Source organism: Eubalaena glacialis, chromosome 13 (assembly GCF_028564815.1).
Source record: "Eubalaena glacialis isolate mEubGla1 chromosome 13, mEubGla1.1.hap2.+ XY, whole genome shotgun sequence".
Taxonomy (NCBI): domain Eukaryota; kingdom Metazoa; phylum Chordata; class Mammalia; order Artiodactyla; family Balaenidae; genus Eubalaena; species Eubalaena glacialis.
In genome coordinates, this window is record NC_083728.1 from 15,445,739 (window position 1) to 15,459,321 (window position 13,583).

General features: G+C 40.3%; 1 protein-coding gene across 1 annotated transcript; it reads right to left on the reverse strand.

Moving 5' to 3' along the window:
* Positions 1 to 9,759: 9,759 nt before the first annotated feature.
* Positions 9,760 to 11,426, reverse strand: SPINT4 (serine peptidase inhibitor, Kunitz type 4). The gene is made up of 2 exons (XM_061209799.1): positions 11,312 to 11,426; positions 9,760 to 9,962 (listed from the first exon to the last, which is right to left on the reverse strand). The coding sequence occupies exons 1-2, from the start codon at positions 11,424 to 11,426 to the stop codon at positions 9,760 to 9,762; spliced, it is 318 nt and encodes a 105-aa protein (XP_061065782.1).
* Between the last annotated feature and the right edge of the window lie 2,157 nt (positions 11,427 to 13,583).

The window sequence follows — 13,583 nt, forward strand, 5'->3', positions numbered from 1 at the left end:
AGCATCTTTGTGCCCCATCTTAACATAATATTTTTAAGGTTCATCCATGTTGTAGCATGTATCAGTACTTCATTCCTTTTTATTGCTAAATAATATTCCATTGTATGAATATAGCACATTTTGTTTACCCATTCATCAACTGATGGACATCTGGTTTATTTCCATTTTTTGGCAATTATGAATAAAACTTTTTTTTTTTTTTTGGCTGACTGCAGGGCTTGCGGGATCTTAGTTCCCCAACCAGGCATCAAACCCGTGCCCCCTGCAGTGGAAGCTTGGAATCATAACCACTGGACCTCTAGGGAATTCCCTCCACTTTCTTGATAGTGCCCTTTAAAGCACAATTTTTAAAAATTTGATGAAGACCAATGTATCTATTTTTTCTTTTGTCACTTGTACTTTTAGTGTCATTCTAACAAACCATTGCCTAACCCAAGGTGACAAAGATTTGCCTCTGCATTTTATTCTAAGAGTTTTACAGTTTTGGCTCTTACAGTTAGGTCTTTGATCCATTTTGTGTTAGTTATTGTATATGATGTGAGGTAGAGGTCCAATTTTACTCTTTGGCATGTGTATATCCTATCATCCCAGCACCATGTGTTGAAAAAACTACTGAGTTCCCCATTGAATTATCTTGGCCCCTTTGTTGGAAATCAATTGATCAAAAATGTAAGAATTTATTTCTGGATCCTCAATTTTATTCAGTTGACCATATCAGGAGAAAATAGGGTTAATGTATCACAATAGGGTAAGTGAAGCAAACACCAAATTGCATAATACCATTGTATTAAGCAGTAAAGTTTAATAGAAGATAAAAAGCTTGAAATGTAGAAACATGAGGTGACTAGTCAGGCCTACCCCCCCGCCAGCTTTATTGAAGTGCAGTTGATAAATAAAAATTATATTTAAGGTGTGGAACATGATGTTTTGATATACGTATACACTGTGAAGTGATAGCAAATTAACATATCCATCACCTCATATAATTACCATTTGTGTGTGTGTGTGTGTGTGTGTGTGTGTGTGTGTGTTGTGAGAATATTTAAGATCTTCCTAGTAGAAGCTAAACTCTTGATGTCTATTCCTCACTGTTGGGCCAGGAGTCTGGAGGTGCCTTGCTCCATGGTTCCAACGGTGTCAACATTTTTGTTTAACTTACTAACTAGCCCAGCTCCCAATAAGGAGAAGGAAAACTGAATGGGAGAGGGTCTAGGCTATAATGAATTGAATAAATATCCCCCAGGATGCTGGAAACCTTGGTGTTTTGCATGAAGTATCTCTGTTATCATGTGCAGTGAAAGTCCTGCACTGCATGCCTCTGGGGGAAGAAAGTGAGATGTTCCATTTCAGTGGAAAGCATACAGCACAAAATTTTAGATGAAAGAGGTGTGCGGCAGAAAACAATGAGGGTCATTAAATTTCCTTTATTTTTTTTTCCATTGCATTTTCTGTTCTGTCTAGTGGAAAACTAACAATTGAAAGTTCTTGAGAAATGCTTGAGACACTCATGTACCCAGTAGCATTCCATTAGAGGGAAGGACTTTGTATCGGACCAGGCAATTTCATTGCAGTTATATTTCACTTACGGCTAAGCCTCTTTTTTCTGTGGTGTCACAGCTTCCTTAACCCACATTTATGGGCTCAATTGGAATTCTCTTTCACCTGGTAAAGCAGGAAAAGAAGGATTATATTTTTATCTAAAGTGAATGAGCCTATCAAGGGGGATATGATTAATGCTTCACCGAAGGGACTCTGAAGCCCTAGAGCATGTTTTGTACATCATCTGGGGTGGTAAAGGTTCATGGAAGTTAGAAAGCATGAAAGCCTGAAAGATGGAAAGATTAAAAACTACCCAGGAAGTCCCACCATGAGCTCATATTTCTTCTGTTTAGAATGTTACTTTGGGTTACCCAATGTGTTAAGAGCCCAGTTAAACAGAGGTTCTGGCCAAAGGTGGGGCAATATGGAATGTACAATATTTGGAGGAGGAATGTTTTTAAAACAAGTTACAGCCTTATAAGATACAGCACAAATATGCTACGTATTTTTCCTTGCTTGTATTATAGAATTAAATGAAATTCCCTCTTCTCCATTTTACTTACTGTTTTATTTAAGATATGTTGGTTGATGTTGAAACTTGCCATTTGATACACTGGTTGCAGAATTTCCTGGCAGGATTCAGGTAGTGCTAAAAGAGAAGGGGCTTTACCTGTACAACCCTAACTCTGAAGGTAGTTGAGGTAGTGAACGGGACTTCCGATGGTCTCTTTTTGGGTTGTGTTAAATGCTTTTGGCTATTTTAATCATAAGCCTTAAAAAGTTTATGAATGGAAAACAGTGCATATGAGTTAAAGAGTCAAGGGGTGGAATGTAGTGAGTACTTTTGGTTTTGTCCACTATCCTCCATCTGGTAATAGCACCCCAATTTTTCTTTGCAGAACTTTCCCTCCACATATTGGACTCTCAGTCATGGTGTCCTTTCTTTCCTATAAGTGTGGGCAGGAACAACTCATGAATGGGAGAATGGGGAGCTGTGAGTATTTGGATAAGAGTCAGAGAATCTAGGCTTTTAATGTTCAGGGATTTTGGTTCATATTGGGCAAATTTTTTTTTTTTTAATTCTTTGGCCTTGCCACGCAGCACGTGGGATCTTAGTTCCCTGATCAGGGATCGAACCCGTGCCCGCTGCATTGGAAGCGTGGAGTCTTAACCACTGGACCGCCAGGGAAGTCCCGGGCAAATCTTAATTCTGTTATCTTATTGGTGCCAGGATATTTTCTTTTTGCTAAGGGGATAAATTATTATTTTGTACTTGGACATTATGAGTGAGAAAGGATTAAAACATTTTAGCTTGTAATGTATAGACTATATCAATTCTGTTATATATATTATGACTCCACATCTCCATGTGATTGATAATATATACTCTATGTGACAACAAATATAAGCAACCTTGATATGGATCTAGGTGGAACATTATTTTTGAAAAATGTTAAACTTATGTTTTAAAATTTCTGATAACCTTTAAATGTTTTTGCATACTTGAGTTCTAGAGTGTCATTATGATCCAGTCCTGTGGTGATAACATAATCAATATACAATTAGTTTCTCTGCTATGCTAGGTCATATATTGTTAGAGGAAGCCAAACGAGGCATAATTCCTTTTTTTTTTTTTTTAAGGCTTTCATAATTAAACTGTATAAAAGACTTGGAATCTGATTTAATAGTCAGTGGGTAGAGGCTAAGTATCTTGTGTTGGCTGAAGTACATTCTCCACAGCATGGAGGAAGATCAGGGCCAAAGGCTGGAGTAAAAGGTATCTGAAGGTTCTGGTTCCATGGTTCCAGCAAGGTCAACATCTTTGCTTCTCCTGATCACCAGCTCCATTGTCCTTATTAGGACAAGGCTGAATAGTGGCAGGGCTGGGTGGGAGAGGCCCTAGGCTATGATGAAGGAATAAATATATTCCAGAGTGCTGAATGCCTTGTATTTTTCCCCTATGTGTTCAGAAGAAGGGCTACCTGATGGCACCATTATTTAAATATTGGGTTCCCGAAGTTCCTGTATGGTCATGTGCAAGCATGGGAGTGAATGTTCAGAACTGCAAGTCCTCAGGGAGAGAAGATGAAATGTTCCATTTCAGTGTGTGAGGTCTAAGACACTGGGTGAAAATGTTATGGGGTGGAAAACAGTGAGGGTCATTAACTCCCTGCTTTGTCTGGATAAAATTTTTAAAATAAGGATGCTTGAGAAAAGCTTTGAGTACCTAGTAAACCCATTAGAAGTCTATTTAAATAAGGAAGGAGTCTACATTAGACCAGTTATGACATGGCCCAAAGGCCCAAGTAAATTTTATGAGAAAGCAAATTACACTCTCAGCCCATGAAATATACTCTTCTTGTTGTGTTGTGTTGTGTTGTGTTGTTATAGTATTTGAAATCCAAACTTATGGTTTCTTCAGGAATTTTCAAAGACCAGATGACTAATGGTGAAAAAGGGTCTGATTTGCATAGTCCTTCTGTGTATGTGTGTTAGGACCGATTGAAAACAACTGCTTCAACATTTATAGCTCCATTACCCTGAAGGACAGCGAGGAATGAAAATTTTCCAAGTGGCAAGAGCTTGAGGAAATATCTGTCCTTGTCCACTTTACCTGGAAGCAAAGACAACCTAATTCATGGATTTATGGGAAGTTGTAATGGTCTGCCTGTATTACAAGGATAGTGGAATCAGTAAGATTAAAAATTGGTGAGAACAGGGACTTCCCTGGTGGTGCAGTGGTTAAGAATCTGCCTGCCAATGCAGGAGACATGGGTTCAAGCCCTAGTCCGGGAAGATCCCGCATGTTCCAGAGCAACTAAGCCCGTGCACCACAACTACTGAGCCTGTGCTCTAGACCCTGCAAGCCACAACTACTGAGTCTGCGTGCCACAACTCCTGAAGCCCGCGTGATCTAGGGCCCGTGCTCCGTAACAGGAGAAGCCACCGCAATGAGAAGCACCGCAACGAAGAGTAGCCCCTGCTCGCCTGGAATGAGAGAAAGCCCGCGTGCAGCAACAAAGACCCAATGCAGCCAAAAAATTAATTAATTAATTAATTTAAAAAAATTTGGTCAGAGAGAAAAAAAATGTATATTTATCTACAAGAGATATGTATCTTGTTCATCTTGCAGTTATTTTACTTCTTGGATATTTATATTCATATCTTTCACCAAATTTGGGAAGTTTTCAGTCATATTTTGTCAAATATTCTTTCCTTCTTTTCTGTCTCACTTCTCCTTCTGGGACTCCCACAACGAGTACGTTGATATATTTTGATGATGTCCTACAGGTGTTTTTTCTTTCTGTTCTTGAGACTTGATAATTTCCATTGTCTTATGTTCAAGTTCACTGCTTTTTTCTTTTGCCTGCTTAAATCTGCCTTTGAATCCCTCTAATGAATTTTTCATTTCAGTTATTGTACTTTTCAGCTCCAGAATTTCTTTTCTGTTTGTTTTTAGTTAAAAAAATCTCTTTATTGATATTTCCATTTTATTCATACATTTTCTTTACTTTCTTCATGTTAGTTCTTGAGCCTCTTTAAGACAGTTGTTTTAAAATCTTTATCTAGTAGATCTTCTCTCAGATCTTCTTCAGGAACAGTTTTGGTTGATTTATTTTTTAAAATTTGAATGGTCCATACTTTCATATTTCTTTGTATGCCTTGTGATTTTTTTTTTTTTTTTTGGTGAAAAATGGACATTTGAATCTAATAATGTGGTAACTGTGGAAATCAGATTCTCCCCCTTCCCCAGAGAGTGGTTTTATTTTGTTACTGTTTTTGTGCTTTTTCTTTTTTTTTTTTTTGATTGCCTTAGGTTGTCCCTGTGATCAGCCTGAAATGTAAACTTAAGATATTCTCACATCTTTTTTGAGCCCTTTCCTGGACATGCATGCTCACTTTCTAATTTTTCCTATATATGTAGTTATTTTTTAAATGTCCTAATCTTTAACATCTGGCTCCCAAAAAGAAAAAAATGAAGGGTAGGGAAAGGGCACTGGCCCTTCAAATCCCTGGAAGTCACTTTGGCCTGAAGGGGAGGGGCTTGTAACAATAAGAGGAGGTGCTTCTTTATATGATCAGAAGTAGAAATCAGCAGTCAGAGCATAGATCCCTGATATCTAGAGAACAGTATTCTTTTTGCCCAAGTTGGCTGCCACAGCTATACGTTAAGCTGCTCCAGGAACATGTGCACAGCTGTCAGCCATGTGGCTGGGGGTGGAGAATATGTAACTGCTGCTCTGCTAAGACCTGAAGTTGACTGAAATTAATTGCAACTATTATCCAACTCCTCCCCTGGAAGTTGCAAGCCTTCAATAGACTCCAGAGTTTCAAAATAATTACCTCAGAAGATTCTGCCAGTGCCACTGTTGTCTAGGTGGGCAGACAGATTTCTGGTGCTTCTTACTATGCCATCTTCCCCTACCTTAATTTTTATATTTTAAAGTTCTGGGAATTCCCTGGCGGTCCAGTGGTTAGGACTTGGTGCTTTCGCTGCCATGGCTGGGGTTCAGTCCCTGGTCGGGGAACTGAGACCCCGCAAGCCGAGTGGCTTGGCCAACTACAACAGCAGCAACAACAAAACTTCTTTATTCTTCTCTGATATTTGTGAGGGCTCCTCGACCTAATCTTCTACCATCACTAATTCATACTTTGGCTGTATGCTTTTGATTTATCTCAGCCATTGTGTCATTTACGTTACCTATTAAATTTTCCAAACCCTGTATTTTTTGTTGGCTTTTCTTTGTTAATATATGTTCCTGCTTAACATATCAATATGCACTCTTATCTAGTTGAGAACATTAATTATGTCTATTTCATTTATCTCTTCAATTAATTCAGGGTTATTTCCTATTGGTTATTTAGCTTGTTGTTTCTCTTTGTTGACATGTTTGTGGTAAAATTTGTTTGTGATCATTTGTCCATCGGAATATGAACAGTTTTTGCTTTTATTGTGTGTGTATGTGGTGGATGGGTTGGGGTGAGCGGGACGAGGCAGTGTTGGGAAGAAGGGCCAAAGCCCAAATCTCTTACCTGGCACTTCTTTTGGTTGATTTAAAGTGGATGGTGGAAAATTCCAGCCAGAGACTCACAATTATACAATCTGGGCTTATTTACACCCATTTGCTACTTCCTGAATAACAGGATTCCCCCGCATGCTCAGGGAACATATCTTCTGCCCTTGATGTGTTTTCTATGGAAATTTTTTTTTCTCTTAGGTTCAGTTATCTATCCCTCAGTGTGTATAGGAAGAAGGGAAAACAATAAACTCTGTGTCTGGCTAGTCCAATTGCACCTGTTTTTATACACCCCTTACTCTAGCTGGGCTCTGAGACCACCACTATGTCATCTCAATTGCCCTTGCGGTATCTTGGGGCTGTTACTGCTTTGGTAAGGGAGCAGACACTGACAGACTCAGATTTTTGTGTTGGGGAGAATAACACAACTCAAAAGCTGTCACGCAACTCATTCTCCCACCTTTGGTGCCCAGCTCTCTGTCTTAGGCATCAAAATATCCTTTTCTCTCCAAGATACAACTGCCCTCTTTCTTCAAAGGATTCTTAGTCTTGACTTTAGTTATTAATATTTATATACCTTCTTTTTACTTCTCTGGCTTTTCCAGGAGTTGACTGAAAGAGGGAGCAAACAGACCGTGGGTATATGTTATTTTGTCTCCAACAAAGTTTCCGCTTCTGGGACACCCAGCTTCATGACTCATGATAGGAAAATCTCAGAACTTCCATTTATGTGGACCAGTCAGATTAACCTAGTCCCTATATTTCAGGGTCCACAGCATGTCTCCTGCAGCTGTTGGGGCTCAAGAGTGACTTGTAATTCTAGAGTCTTCACCAAAGTTCGAATGTACACATGTTCAGAGTAAACCCTGTTTGGATGAGGGTCTGATTTTGAAGTAATCAGAATTTTTGCAAAAAATTGTCTCTGCTTAAGGGACTGGTTTTCTTATTCTTGAGATTGAGCAGACACCAGACTTACGTGTCTAGCTACAGGATCTCACTGGTTCACAGTGCCTCTGACATTGGCCCTAGCTAGCTACAGGATCTCACTGGTTCACAGTGCCTCTGACATTGGCCCTAGCTAGCTACAGGATCTCACTGGTTCACAGTGCCTCTGACATTGGCCCTAGCTAGCTACAGGATCTCACTGGTTCACAGTGCCTCTGACATTGGCCCTAGCCACCAGTGGTCCAGGATGTGATTCACAGGTGAGGGATTGGATTTTGTCAATAAGATGGACAGGGAAGGTGTGCAGGGAAGGGATGCCTGAAGAAATTCAGAGATGAGATGGCCAAGCTGAGTATCCCACAGCTGGGAGGATCATGGTCATGCCGAACCTTGCAGCATTATATTCAGAAGACTTGCAAAACAGTGTTAGGATGACCATTCTCTTGGGAGCTAAAACACAGTCACTGAATTGAAGCTGAGGGTTCTTTTCCCAGAAGGACGGAGAAGAGCCAAGTCAAATGTCCATGATGAAGGTACTAAAAAATGTCCAAATAACTATGATAAATAGAGATTATGTCAGCAAGTTAGTTTAACTCATCGGGACTCCTGGTTTGGTGAACATGAATCAGAAAACAACACAGAGAAAAATTTGTTATGAGTGCAAGAACATTTCACTTGAGTGTCAGGTTCACTGCTTGGTTTGATTTTCAGGACAAAGAGTAGCACAGATTTGGTATTTTGGTTCTACTAATTACACAACCTGAGAGGCAAAGTGATACAAACCTAACCATATTTGGCTCATCACACCTGTAACAGTGTAAGCATTGAGTACATGAGGAATGGCTCAGTGGGGAGAGGGGAGTAATGGCTAGGACCAGCTCACATTCCAGCTCCAGATAAGGTGGTAGGGGTCTGGGGGAGGATATTCAGAGAGGAGGAAGGGCTGACACATAAAGTTCTTTCATTTTAATGATCATACAACTAGTTCTCAGGAAACACAACACTGCAGTCAGGAAAATAGCAAATGGATGCAACTTTCAAGGATTATGGAACTTACAAAGATCTTAAAATTGGTCTGATTTTTCCTACATCTGTGTTTCAGACGGTGTATCAAGAAGCTCCAGAATTTTTAAACTTGTAATCCACTATGACCTGTTTAAGCAAAACAAAAAAACAAACAAAAAAACAGACCTGTGTTATAGGTTTTGGAAAGTCTCCCTCTACTAATCTAAGTCATTTTTATCTCAGGGGAAGCCCAGAGAATGCCATCTCTTTCAATATCCTTCCTCTTCCATTGATTAAGCTCTCATTCTTCCATTAATCTCTCATTCTTTCATTCCCTCAAAACTTAGTCATTGTCTTCTATGTGCCAGGAACTGCAAAGAGTCACTAGGAGGGACTTCCCTGGTGGTCCAGTGGTTAAGACTTCACCATCCAATGCAGGGGGTGCAGGTTTGATCCCTGGTCGGGGAGCTAAGATCCCACATGCCTCGGGCCAAAAAACCAAAACATAAAACAGAAGCAATATTGTAACAAATTCAATGAAGACTTTAAAAATAGTCCACATCAAAAAAATCTAAAAAAAAGAGTCACTGGGGATATTAAATAAATACAACAAAATTTCTGCTTTTGAGTTACTCCCAAGGCCATGCTCCATCTCAGTTTCATGGAAATCAGCCATGCCATAGTGCTGTTACCTCCGTGGACCTCTTTCTAGTTCCTATGACTTGGAAATGGTGCAGTGTGGGCTGGGAGCTTAGCTGTATAAAACAGTATGTTGCTATGGGATGTTCACAGGTCTGGGAGTTCAAGTTTGGGTCTGGGTGATCACGTAAGATGATCACGTAAGATGATCCAGCCCTGGATTATCAGATTTGTTTAGAAATCTTGCCATGTCATTTAATAATGTGATCTTGGGCCAGTTAGTTACCTCTACTGGACGTGGTTTCCTCATCTGCCATATAAAAATAATGTTACACATCTATCTTAGGGTGTTTTTAGTTTTAAATTCTATCAATATATGTAAATTACTTAATGTAGTACCCAGCACATGGTAATTGTCCAATAAATGATGGCTATTATTTTCTCTCTGGACTTTTGATTTCCTAACTGCAAACTGACAAGTGATTCTGAGATCCAACCCAACTATTACAACTTTTGATTATGACAATCCTCCCTCTTCCCATCCCAAACCAGGATCTCAGAGCCTCTCCTTTTCCTCTCCCCAAGGACCAAGGACAAGATTGAATTCCTTACTTCACCGCTGCTTTGTACTCTTCAGCGCTGCTTTGTACTCTTCATCGCAGGCTACTTGACATTCTATTTTAAGCTTGTAGTTGTTAAGATTGCCATCACAGCCAGAGTAGACAAAACTTTCACATCTTTTGGAAGTTTTGTTGTAGAAATATCTAAGGTGAATTTCAAAGCAGCTGCCAAATTGGTAGTCCATTATGCAGGGATCTGCATGAGAGGTTCCCACTGAGTTAGGGGGAAATAGAGAGTTGTCTTCACGGGCCCTTAAAAATTTCTCACATTAGTCTGGAGATATTCCCTATTCAAGGTCACTGAAAGGCATTTGGTTTTCTCTTGGTATTAGGATCACTTGGCAAGGTTGCCCTTGGGCATGGAAATTGATTAAAACTCTAGGTTCTGGTCCTGGGCAGTGACTTGGAGACATAGTAAACAGTGAAAAAGGAAGTTCTATCAGGTATCTTGTGCAAAGTAATGAGGTTTACCTGTCACATCTTACATTTTATTAAAGCACAATCTCCTGCTTCTCCATACTTTCATCTTTCTCTCCTCTTAACTGCCTGCATAGGACATACAATGCTTACCCTCCAGTTTTCATAGACTCATTATACTAACCATGCCCCCAGTTTGAGGTAACTGTGCCTGCTACTCGACACAGGATACATACCAAGATGCATAACCCTGGAGGTGATGCTCTTTCACCCTCATACCCTGTCATCTCTCCCGCTGTCCCCTTGCCAGAGGCAAATCTTCTGTTTTTATTCAACATGGTTGTATTGGCAACCCAGAGATCGTTATTCATCCTATTCAAGCAGCCAGACTGGAATATATTCCTTGGTAAAAGTAACTATTTAAATACAGTTACATACATAATCTTATTTTATACAAACACACTCTGACACAGGCATTTTTCTGATCTATGTTTAACACAAGGGAAACTGAAGCTAAGGGGTGGTAAGGGATTGAGTGACTTGAACAAGTGTACATATTTGCTAAGCGGCAGGGCCGAAATTTGGGGTGTCTGACTCACAGTGTAGACTGTGCTATCTCCCCATGTTACAGAAGCACTCGAGCCTGTACACATTATCTGTGGAAGAAAACATCATTGCCTTTCACATCTGCATGTTGAGCTCCTCTGAACAGCGACCATGTGTTCAAGCATTCTCTACTCCCCCAGAGCCTAGATATTGAAAATGCCTCAGTCTGTCCAGTTTTCCTTTTTTTTTTTTTTTTTTTCCCCTCTCATCTCAGTACATACTCTTGAATGGCCTGAGATCTTTGAAATTTGCCGTGAAACCCCTAATTCAGAATACTTCTAGTCCTTTGCACCTCCTACAAAAGAGAGTCCCATCGGGAAAGGACTTACTGGTGTCATAGTTTGGTTTTTTTCTCATCAGATGCCTAGAGTAGATAATGCCCCAAGTCAAGGTAGTAAGAGTTTATGGGTATTGACACAAAAGGAGGACCTTCCTGGACCACCTGGATATCAAGTTTTTTCTAACTCTTTCTTCCTCCTTCATAATTAGTCTTTGGATTTATTTTCTGTTTCAGTTTCATACCTTTGAGTTTTCCACATATTTTCTCAGAAATCCTAGTAACACCACCCATTAATGGGGTAGTCAGCAAGAAGAAGGCGAAGAACCCCAAAAGAAATCCCAGCTCAGTAGACTTCATGGTGCAGCTAGCAGCAAGTAGGAGAGTCTTGGTATCAACTGGTGTTATATTTTGGACCTGATACTTGAGAGGGCTGAGCCCACTTACCCCAAGGGCCAGGACTGGGCATTTCCAGGTATTGAGTTGGACGGTGAGTACTTGGGTATCCAGCCATGAAGCTGAAAGTCCCAGGCTGATTAGACCCCTGATAGTGAATCTCATGTTTATCTAGAATGCAGAGCTTCTGGGTACGTTTAACCATGGAGGGTAGAACCATTGGAGCATTGAATTAAAAAGGGATTGCTTCCTTTCCTCACCTTACCCTTCTACAGCAAGGAAGAGACTGATCCTGGTACAACAGAAAGAATGTAATAAACACAGTAGTAATGATAGTAGCTGTATGGTCAGGTCATTCAAGATGGCTGTTCTCTTGCTCTCTGTACATCCCCTGCTTGACCAGTGCCTGCTTCACCTACACCCTACTCACGGGACTGACCTTCCTACATACTTGCCCCAAGCCCCAGCTAATGATTGTTCTTATCAAAGGGGTGGTGAAGGGCATGCCCCTTTGCTATTTTACCTGGTAACTGATAAGCCAACCTGACAGTCAATTCCCTCTTTAACTGCTAACCCCCCAACCCCCTGCTGGCCCCCAGAGTGAAGACTGCTTCCATGTCCTGCCCACTGTCTGCCGCACACGATGGGGTGTCGCTCCAGGACCTTGCTTCAGCTGTGTAAATCCCCCTCTCCATTAAACAGATGTCTCTGTTGCTGACTCTGTGCTCTTTCTTCAGTCTTGAATCTGGGCAAGTACAGGCCTTGCAGGCCTGCGAGGTGCAGCCCAAGGGTAGCTAACGCCTATAGTAATTCCTTCATGCAAAACACTATTTAAAGCCTTATATCTATATCTATATCTATATCTATATCTATATCTATATCTATATCTACTTTTATCTCACTAAATTATCACATGCACCCCATGAGTTAGGTGCAATTACGATCATCACTTACAGATGAAGAAACTGAGGCTGAGGTTAAGTTATATGTACAAGGTCACACATCTATTATGTAGTGGACACAAGATGTGAACTCATGACACTCTATTACCTAGGAATGTGGGACACCTTTGTTCTGTCTTCTTGTAAGACTTTTGAAATTTTGACGTTCACATTTGAACCTTTAAGCCACCTGAAGTTGATTATTTTTGGTAAGGTATAAAATAAAGATATGATTTCATTTTTTCAATGCTTCCAGACCCATTTAATGATGAGTGCCTCTTTTATTCAGTTTCTGAACTCTTTATTTCACTACACTGTATATTCCTGCTCCAAAACCATTCTTAATTGCTTGAATTTTGCATTATTTTAGGATTTTGCATTTTCATATACATTTTATTTTTATTTTATTTTTTTTGGATCAGAGAAAAGTTTATTGTGGGGCAAAGCAAGGAGAATGGGTGGCTCGTGCTCAAAAACCCTGAACTCCCCAATGGTTCTGGGGGAAAAGTTTTTATAGGCAAAATTTGGGGTGAAGGCTGCAGGGTGTGAGGCTTTCTTCTGATTGGTTGGTGGTTAGGTAACTGGGTGGTCCTCCAGGAATCTTGTGCTCAGCCTGAAGTTACCATCCTCCACCTAGGTGGGGGCCTTAGTTCCTGAAGAAGAACTCAAAGATATTGTTATATATATTCCTTAAGGAGGAACCAGGACCCAGCCCCAAGGCTGCACTATTGTTTCTTGACTGCTCCTCCCTTGTTTCTGCGTCCCCTCACTTCCCTGATTAGTACTTGTTTGAATCTGCTCATATACATTTTAGAGACAGTTTGTTAAGTACTTCAGAAGACCCATCTTGGTTATTGATTTGAATTGCATTGGATTTACAGATCACTTTGAGGAGAATGATGTCTTTACAATATTGTCTTTGGTATACAGTTCTTCTATACTGGTTTTCATTAATATCTGCCAAGAAAGGTTTATGGTATTTACCATACAGGTCTTGCAATCTTTTTTTTTTTTTTTAACTTTATTTATTTATTTATTTATTTATGGCCGTGTTGTGTCTTCGTTTCTGTGCGAGGGCTTTCTCTAGTTGCGGCAAGTGGGGGCCACTCTTCATCGTGGTGCGCAGGCCTCTCACTATCGCGACCTCTCTTGTTGCAGAGCACAGGCTCCAGATGCGCAG